Genomic DNA, 10,452 nt, shown 5'->3' on the forward strand with positions numbered 1-10,452 from the left:
CATGTGAGCACCAGACTTTTAATTTGACGAGACAGTTTAGGTTTAACCAAAATATGACAGAATAAAACTAGACACGTAAAATGTCCTCTGTTTTTCTGTGAGGAAAAATACACTGTAATATTTTTATAAAGAAGATGAATAAACTTTTTTCTGAGAGGAAACGTCGTCCTGCAGAGATGTTACAGACTTTATAGACAGACAGGGGGCGCTGTCTCTGCCCTAACATGGATCACACTTAAAGAACACACAAGAGAAATTAAATATAAACTGAAGTAAACAGTAAAATTTTAATCATAAAACAGACTTCATCTAAAAATATTTTTAACGAGGAGAAAAAAAGATTTTATATTTTCACCCAAAAAACAAACTTAAAATCAAATTGAAGAGTTTTTAGAGTTCATCAGGAAAAAATCTGAGATCTGATCTGAGATCTGATCTGAGATCTGAGGGGACAGACGTCCATCTTCATCTTCCTCAGAGGATGGTGATCTGCTCTTCATCCTCCTCTTCATTCTCTTTCTCTCTCTCTGGTGTCTGCACAGAAACAAATTTATTTCAGAATCAGAATCAGAAATACTTTATTGATCCCCGAGGGGAAATTATTTATGTTACAGGTGCTCCTTGCAAGAGAGGAAAGATACATGAAAATATAAGAAATTTAAACAATAGTATTAACAAATATATAGTTAAATAAACAGGAATTAATAACAAACATAAACATAAATAAATATACATATATATACAGTACAGGCCAAAAGTTTGGACACACCTTCTCATTCAATGCGTTTTCTTTATTTTCATGACTGTTTACATTGTAGATTCTCACTGAAGGCATCAAAACTATGAATGAACACATGTGGAGTTATGTACTTAACAAAAAAAGGTGAAATAACTGAAAACATGTTTTATATTCTAGTTTCTTCAAAATAGCCACCCTTTGCTCTGATTACTGCTTTGCACACTCTTGGCATTCTCTCCATGAGCTTCAAGAGGTAGTCACCTGAAATGGTTTTCCAACAGTCTTGAAGGAGTTCCCAGAGGTGTTTAGCACTTGTTGGCCCCTTTGCCTTCACTCTGCGGTCCAGCTCACCCCAAACCATCTCGATTGGGTTCAGGTCCGGTGACTGTGGAGGCCAGGTCATCTGCCGCAGCACTCCATCACTCTCCTTCTTGGTCAAATAGCCCTTACACAGCCTGGAGGTGTGTTTGGGGTCATTGTCCTCTTGAAAAATAAATGATCGTCCAACTAAACGCAAACCGGATGGGATGGCATGTCGCTGCAGGATGCTGTGGTAGCCATGCTGGTTCAGTGTGCCTTCAATTTTGAATAAATCCCCAACAGTGTCACCAGCAAAACACCCCGACACCATCACACCTCCTCCTCCATGCTTCACAGTGGGAACCAGGCATGTGGAATCCATCCGTTCACCTTTTCTGCGTCTCACAAAGACACGGCGGTTGGAACCAAAGATCTCAAATTTGGACTCATCAGACCAAAGCACAGATTTCCACTGGTCTAATGTCCATTCCTTGTGTTTCTTGGCCCAAACAAACCTCTTCTGCTTGTTGCCTCTCCTTAGCAGTGGTTTCCTAGCAGCTATTTGACCATGAAGGCCTGATTCGCGCAGTCTCCTCTTAACAGTTGTTCTAGAGATGGGTCTGCTGCTAGAACTCTGTGTGGCATTCATCTGGTCTCTGATCTGAGCTGCTGTTAACTTGCGATTTCTGAGGCTGGTGACTCGGATGAACTTATCCTCAGAAGCAGAGGTGACTCTTGGTCTTCCTTTCCTGGGTCGGTCCTCATGTGTGCCAGTTTCATTGTAGCGCTTGATGGTTTTTGCGACTCCACTTGGGGACACATTTAAAGCTTTTGCAATTTTCCGGACTGACTGACCTTCATTTCTTAAAGTAATGATGGCCACTCGTTTTTCTTTAGTTAGCTGATTGGTTCTTGCCATAATATGAATTTTAACAGTTGTCCAATAGGGCTGTCGGCTGTGTATTAACCTGACTTCTGCACAACACAACTGATGGTCCCAACCCCATTGATAAAGCAAGAAATTCCACTAATTAACCCTGATAAGGCACACCTGTGAAGTGGAAACCATTTCAGGTGACTACCTCTTGAAGCTCATCGAGAGAATGCCAAGAGTGTGCAAAGCAGTAATCAGAGCAAAGGGTGGCTATTTTGAAGAAACTAGAATATAAAACATGTTTTCAGTTATTTCACCTTTTTTTGTTAAGTACATAACTCCACATGTGTTCATTCATAGTTTTGATGCCTTCAGTGAGAATCTACAATGTAAATAGTCATGAAAATAAAGAAAACGCATTGAATGAGAAGGTGTGTCCAAACTTTTGGCCTGTACTGTATATATATATATATATGTGTATATATATATATATATATATATATAGTATATATATATATATATATACATACATATAGTATATATATTGTAAACAAAATTTACACCTTTAAACCTTTAACCCTTTAAATCAAATGGATGGTGATCTCAGAGTCCTCCAACACACCATCAACACAAGGTAAACAACGACAACAACAACAACAACAACAACAACAACAAGTCAGTAAACAACAGAAACATTATTTGTATTATTCTGAGGAGCAGACTGTGGCTGTAAATAATAATATTAATCTAATTAGTGATTTCTATCTCACGTAACAGTGTAATCAGACGGTCCTGTTCAGTGAGTCGCTTGTTTATCTGAAATAAATCACAACACAGTGATGGATGACCTCCATGTGACATGTTTATGACACGTTTATAACATGTTTATAACGTGTTTAACATCAGAGCTGTGTGTGAGGTTTACCAGGAAGAGCAGCATGTGGTGGATGATGAACTCTCTGGTGAGTCTGAGCAGATCCTGGTTCAGAGTCTGAAACAGAGTCGGGACCAAAACCAGAGCCAAGTTCTGAGCCGACATCTTGTTCACCTGAGAGAACACCTGGACCCTGAAGAGGAGGAGGAGACACCACTGAGGTCAACGTCTACTGATCACAGCTGATTATTACACTGACACTAGACACTGACTGACTGATCTCAGACACTGACTGATCTCAGACACGGACTGATCTCAGACACTGACTGATCTCAGACACTGACTGACTGATCTCAGACACTGACTAACTGATCTCAGACACTGACTGACTGATCTCAGACACTAACTGATCTCAGACACTGACTGACTGATCTCAGACACTGACTGACTGATCTCAGACACTAACTGATCTCAGACACTGACTGACTGATCTCAGACACTGATTGATCTCAGACACTAACTGACTGATCTCAGACACTGACTAACTGATCTCAGACACTGACTGACTGATCTCAGACACTGACTAACTGATCTCAGACACTGACTGACTGATCTCAGACACTAACTGATCTCAAACACTGACTGACTGATCTCAGACACTGACTGACTGATCTCAGACACTGACTGATCTCAGACACTAACTGATCTCAGACACTGACTGACTGATCTCAGACACTGATTGATCTCAGACACTAACTGACTGATCTCAGACACTGACTAACTGATCTCAGACACTGACTGACTGATCTCAGACACTGACTAACTGATCTCAGACACTGACTGACTGATCTCAGACACTAACTGATCTCAGACACTGACTGACTGATCTCAGACACTGACTGACTGATCTCAGACACTAACTGATCTCAGACACTGACTGACTGATCTCAGACACTGATTGATCTCAGACACTAACTGACTGATCTCAGACACTGACTAACTGATCTCAGACACTGACTGACTGATCTCAGACACTGACTAACTGATCTCAGACACTGACTGACTGATCTCAGACACTAACTGATCTCAAACACTGACTGACTGATCTCAGACACTGACTGACTGATCTCAGACACTGACTGATCTCAGACACTGACTGACTGATCTCAGACACTGACTGATCTCAGACACTGACTGACTGATCTCAGACACTGACTGATCTCAGACACTGACTGACTGATCTCAGACACTAACTGATCTCAGACACTGACTGATCTCAGACACTAACTGATCTCAGACACTGACTGACTGATCTCAGACACTGACTGATCTCAGACACTAACTGATCTCAGACACTGACTGACTGATCTCAGACACTGACTGATCTCAGACACTGACTGATCTCAGACACTAACTGACTGATCTCAGACACTGACGGACTGATCTCAGACACTGACTGATCTCAGACACTGACTGACTGATCTCAGACACTGACTGACTGATCTCAGACACTGACTAACTGATCTCAGACACTGACTGACTGATCTCAGACACTGACTGATCTCAGACACTGACTGACTGATCTCAGACACTGACTGATCTCAGACACTAACTGATCTCAGACACTGACTGACTGATCTCAGACACTGACTGATCTCAGACACTGACTGACTGATCTCAGACACTGACTGACTGATCTCAGACACTGACTAACTGATCTCAGACACTGACTGACTGATCTCAGACACTGACTGATCTCAGACACTGACTGATCTCAGACACTGACTGACTGATCTCAGACACTGACGGACTGATCTCAGACACTGACTGATCTCAGACACTGACTAACTGATCTCAGACACTGACTGACTGATCTCAGACACTGACTAACTGATCTCAGACACTGACTGACTGATCTCAGACACTGACTGATCTCAGACACTGACTGACTGATCTCAGACACTGACTGACTGATCTCAGACACTGACTGACTGATCTCAGACACTGACTGACTGATCTCAGACACTGACTGACTGATCTCAGACGCTGACTGATCTCAGACACTGACTGACTGATCTCAGACACTAACTGATCTCAGACACTGACTGACTGATCTCAGACACTGACTGATCTCAGACACTGACTGACTGATCTCAGACACTGACTGACTGATCTCAGACACTGACTGATCTCAGACACTGACTGATCTCAGACACTGACTGACTGATCTCAGACACTGACTGATCTCAGACACTGACTGATCTCAGACACTGACTGACTGATCTCAGACACTGACTGATCTCAGACACTGACTGATCTCAGACACTGACTGATCTCAGACACTGACTGACTGATCTCAGACACTGACTGATCTCAGACACTGACTGACTGATCTCAGACACTGACTGATCTCAGACACTGACTGACTGATCTCAGACACTAACTGATTTCAGACACTGACTGATCTCAGACACTGACTGACTGATCTCAGACACTGACTGACTGATCTCAGACACTGACTGATCTCAGACACTGACTGACTGATCTCAGACACTAACTGATCTCAGACACTGACTGACTGATCTCAGACACTAACTGATCTCAGACACTGACTGATCTCAGACACTGACTGATCTCAGACACTGACTAACTGATCTCAGACACTGGGACTGATCTCAGACACTGACTGACTGATCTCAGACACTAACTGATCTCAGACACTGACTGACTGACTCACAAGCCAGTGTTCTCATTGGGCTGGTCCCAAGCCCAGATAAATGCAGAGGGCTGTATCAGGAAGGGCACCTAAAGTAAAACCTATGCCAAATCAAACATGCATATCCCAAATATGACCTCCATACACGATCTGTCGAGGCCCGGGTTAACAACAACCGCTACAGGTGCTGTTGACCTACAGGGTGCCGGTGGATGTTGGACTACTGTTAGTCAAAAAAAGGAGAGGAGGAAGGCATGTCCATAGGCAGAGGGAGAAATGGAATGGCAAGAGAACTGAGAGTAGGGACTTTGAATGGTGGGACTATGACAGGGAGAGCTAGAGAGGTGGCTGACATGATGCAGAGGACGAGGTGGATATACTGTGTGTTCAGGAGACCAGGTGGAACGGTAGCAAGGCCAGAAGCTTAGGAGCAGGGTTCAAACTGTTTTATCATGGTGTGGATGGGAAGAGAAACAGAGTAGGAGTTATCCTGAAGGAGGAGTTTGTGAGGAATGTTGTGGAGGTGAAAAGAGTATCAGATAAGGTGATGAGTCTGAAGCTAGAAACTGAAGGTGTAGTGGTTACGCCTCACAGGTAGGATGTGAGTTAGAGGAGAAGGAGAAATTCTACAGTGAGTTAGAGGACTTCATCTTGTGTAGACGATGTCATCTGAAGGAGATCAGTTAGGTGAGAGTGTAGCCAGACAGCATAGGATGGTGGTGTGAAGGGTGACTCTGGTGGTGAGGAAGATGAAGAGGACAAAGGCAGAGCAGAGGATGAAGTGGTGGAAGCTGAAGAAGGAAGAGGGTTGTGTGGTTTTCAGGGAGGAGGTGAGACAGGCTCTGGGTGGCCAGGAGGTGCTCCCAAATGACTGGACAACTACAGCTAATGTTACCAGAGAGACAGGTAGGAGAGTACTGGGTGTGTCATCTGGAAGGAAAGGAGATAAGGAGACTTGGTGGTGGAGTGAGGAAGTGTAGGAGTGCATACAGAGAGAGAGGTTAGCTAAGAAGAAGTGGGACACTGAGAGGACTGAAGAGAGTCGACAGGGGTACACGGCGATTCAGCGTAAGGTGAAGGTAGAGGTGGCAAAGGCCAAACAAAGTGCGTACGACTTGTATGATAGGTTGGACAGTCAGGAGGGAGAGACTGATTTATACAGGTTAGGGTGATTAAGGACAGAGATGGGAAGGTACTGACAGGTGCCACAAGTGTGATGGGAAGATGGAAAGAGTTCTTTGAAGAGTTGATGAATGAGGAAAATGAGAGAGAACAAAGAGTAGAAGAGGTGACCATTGTGGAGCAGGAAGGAGCAAAGATTAGTGAGGATGAAGTGAGGAGGGCACTGAGGAGGATGAAGAGTGAAGGCAGTTGGTCGTGATGATATACCTGTGGAGGTGTGGAAGTGGAGTTTCTGACTAGGTTTTTCAACAAGGTCTTAGAGAGTGAGAGGAGGCCTGAGGATGGAGGAGGAGTGTGCTGGTGCTGACTTTTAAGAACAAGGGAGACGTGCAGAGTTGTGGCAACTACAGAGGGATAAAGTTAATGAGCCATACAATGAAGCTGTGTGAAAGAGAAGTGGGAGCTAGACTAAGAGCAGAGGTGAGCGTCTGTGAGCAGCAGTGTGGTTTCATGCCAAGAAAAAGTAGTGCAGACGCAGTATTTGCTTTGAGGATGCTGATGGAGACGTACAGAGAAGGTCAGAGGGAAGTGCATATGACAGGGTGCCGAGAGAGGAGCTGAGGTGTTGTATGAGGATGCAGATTAAAAGGAAAGGTGAACAAGACGGTGGTGAGAGCAGCCATGTTGTTGGTTTAGAGACAGTGGCACTGAGGAGAGGACAGGAGGCAGAGCTGGAGGCAGCAGAGATGAAGATGTTGAGGTTCTCTTTGGGAGTGATGAGGATGGAGAGGATCATGGATGAGGACATCAGAGGGACAGCTCATGTTAGATGGTTTGGACATGTTCAGAGGAGGGATAGTGAATACATCGGTAGAAGGATGCTGAGGTTGGAACTGCCAGGCGAGAGGCCGAGAGGAAGACCAAGGATTTATGGATGTAGTGAGAGAGGACATGAAGTCAGCTGGTGTGAGAGAAGAAGGTGCAGAGGACAGGTTTAGATGGAGACAGATGATTGGCTGTGGCCACCCCTGAAGGGAGCAGCCCAACATCCAGATGATTAGAAACATGACAGAGACGACCTGAGCGTTAAACATCTCACTTACTCATCTACTGCTGAGTGTGTGCGTGTGTGTGTGTGTGTGTGTGTGCGTGTTACATGTAAAAGTGTCCAAACAGTGCGTTCAGCGTTGCTCGGTTGTTGTCAGGAAGTTGACGAAGCAACCGTCGGTAGGCTGAGAACCTGGAGCGCTCGTCTGGAATGACTGAGACAGAAAAAGTGCTGTTAGAGTAGAAATACTGCTGAAATACTACTGTAACTACTGACACTACTGTTACTACTGACACTACTAACACTACTGTGACTACTGACACTACTGTGACTACTGAAACTAATGTTACTACTGACACTACTGTTACAACTGACACTACTGTTACAACTGACATTACTGTTACTACTGACACTACTGACACTACTGTGACTACTGACACTACTGTGACTACTGAAACTAATGTTACTACTGACATTACTGTTACAACTGACACTACTGACACTACTGTGACTACTGAAACTAATGTTACTACTGACACTACTGACACTACTGTTACAACTGACACTACTGACACTACTGTTACAACTGACACTACTGACACTACTGTTACTACTGAAACTACTATTACTACTGACACTACTGTTATTACTGACACCACTGTTACTACTGACACTACTGTTACAACTGACACTACTGTTACTACTGACACTACTGTTAATCAATCAATCAATCAATCAATCAATTTTATTTATAAAGCCCAAAATCACAAATCACAATTTGCCTCACAGGGCTTTACAGCATACGACATCCCTCTGTCCTTATGACCCTCACAGCTGATCAGGAAAAACTCCCCAAAAAAACCTCTTTAACGGGGAAAAAAACGGTAGAAACCTCAGGAAGAGCAACTGAGGAGGGATCCCTCTTCCAGGACGGACAGACGTGCAATAGATGTCGTACAGAACAGATCAACATAATAAATTAACAGTAATCCATATGACACAATGAGACAGAGAGAGAGAGAGAGAGAGAGAGAGAGAGAGAGAGAGACAGAGAGAGATGCAGGTAATAACAGTAGCTTACAACAACATTATTGAAAGTAATAATATTATAGTTATAGTTCTGGTTACTGTGGTACAATATGTTGAAAGTATGTATTAATATCTGGCAGTATACATGTGTGACAATAGTCATATGTGTATAATAACAGTAGAAGTATGACTAATGACTAATGATGGCAGCAGCAGCAGGAGGCATCTGGCAGGACCACGGCAGCAGCACAACCACACACGTCACGCTGTCCAGGCACCGCTGTGATATGAGTTAATCTGAGAGACAGTGGAGCACAAAGGCTCCAGAGAAGAAGCCGAGTTACTGACATCCAGAATGGCCGAGTTAGCAAGATGCAGTAATAGAATACGAGAGAGAAGGAGAGAAGGTGCCCGGTGTATTATAGGGGGGTCCTCCGGCAGACTAGGCCTAAGTCAGCCTAACTAGGGGCTGGTACAGGGCAAGCCTGAGCCAGCCCTAACTATAAGCTTTATCAAAGAGGAAAGTCTTAAGTCTAGTCTTAAATGTGGAGACGGTGTCTGCCTCCCGGACCGTAACAGGAAGATGATTCCACAGGAGAGGAGCCTGATAGCTGAAGGCTCTGGCTCCTGATCTACTTTTGGAGACTTTAGGGACCACGAGTAACCCTGCGTTGTCAGAGCGCAGTGTTCTGGTGGGATAATATGGCACTATGAGCTCTCTAAGATATGATGGAGCTTGACCATTTAGAGCTTTATAAGTTAACAGTAGGATTTTAAATTCAATTCTGGATTTTACAGGGAGCCAGTGCAGAGAAGCTAAAACAGGAGAAATATGATCTTGTTTCTTAGTTCCTGTTAGTACACGTGCTGCTGCATTCTGAATTAGCTGGAGAGTTTTTAAGGACTTACTAGAGCTACCTGATAATAGAGAGTTACAGTAATCCAGCCTAGAGGTAACAAAAGCGTGGACCAATTTTTCTGCATCTTTTCGGGTCAGGATAGGCCTAATTTTCACAATATTACGCAGATGAAAAAATGCAGTCCGTGAGGTTTGTTTTAAATGAGAATTAAAAGACAAATCTTGATCAAATATTACTCCGAGGTTTCTTACGGTAGTGCTAGAGGCCAGAGCAATGCCATCTAGAGAAACTATGTCATCAGATAAAGAGTCTCTGAGTTGTTTGGGGCCAAGAACAATAACTTCAATTTTGTCTGAATTTAACATCGGGAAATTGGTGCTCATCCAGGTTTTTATGTCTTTAAGGCAGTTATGAAGTTTAGTTAATTGATTACTTTCTTCTGGCTTCATCGATAAATACAACTGAGTATCATCCGCATAACAATGGAAATTTATAGAGTGATTTCTAATGATGTTACCTAAAGGAAGCATATATAGAGTAAATAGGATTGGTCCGAGCACAGAACCTTGCGGAACTCCAAAACAAACTTTAGTAGGTAAGGATGATTCATTATGAACATCAACAAACTGAAAACGATCAGATAAATAAGATTTAAACCAGCTTAGTGCAGAACCTTTTAGGCCAATTAAGTGATCCAGTCTCTGCAGTAGAATTTGATGGTCAATAGTGTCAAACACCGCACTAAGATCTAATAAAACAAGTACAGAGACAAGTCCTTTGTCTGAAGCAATCAGAAGGTCATTTGTAATTTTAACTAGTGCTGTCTCAGTGCTATGATGCACTCTAAATCCTGACTGAAATTCCTCAAATAAATTATTATCCTGGAGAAA

General features: G+C 43.3%; 1 protein-coding gene across 4 annotated transcripts in view; it reads right to left on the reverse strand.

Annotated features, from left to right (window-relative positions):
- Positions 1-2: 2 nt before the first annotated feature.
- The window catches only part of LOC117269406 (arf-GAP with Rho-GAP domain, ANK repeat and PH domain-containing protein 1), a 62,670-nt gene continuing 52,220 nt past the window's right edge, over positions 3-10,452 (reverse strand). For 3 of the 4 annotated variants that reach the window (XM_078172706.1, XM_078172705.1, XM_078172707.1), the window contains exons 24-27: positions 7,782-7,887; positions 2,839-2,980; positions 2,689-2,729; positions 3-534 (exon numbers count right to left, since the gene is read on the reverse strand). In XM_078172706.1, the coding sequence (XP_078028832.1) occupies positions 375-534; positions 2,689-2,729; positions 2,839-2,980; positions 7,782-7,887 (449 nt within the window). In that variant the 3' untranslated portion in view covers positions 3-374. The remainder of the gene's footprint in view (positions 535-2,688; positions 2,730-2,838; positions 2,981-7,781; positions 7,888-10,452) is intronic. The other variant, XM_078172708.1, reaches the window with a different exon arrangement.

The sequence above is a fragment of the Epinephelus lanceolatus genome, chromosome 11 (genome assembly GCF_041903045.1).
Source record: "Epinephelus lanceolatus isolate andai-2023 chromosome 11, ASM4190304v1, whole genome shotgun sequence".
Lineage (NCBI taxonomy): Eukaryota > Metazoa > Chordata > Actinopteri > Perciformes > Serranidae > Epinephelus > Epinephelus lanceolatus.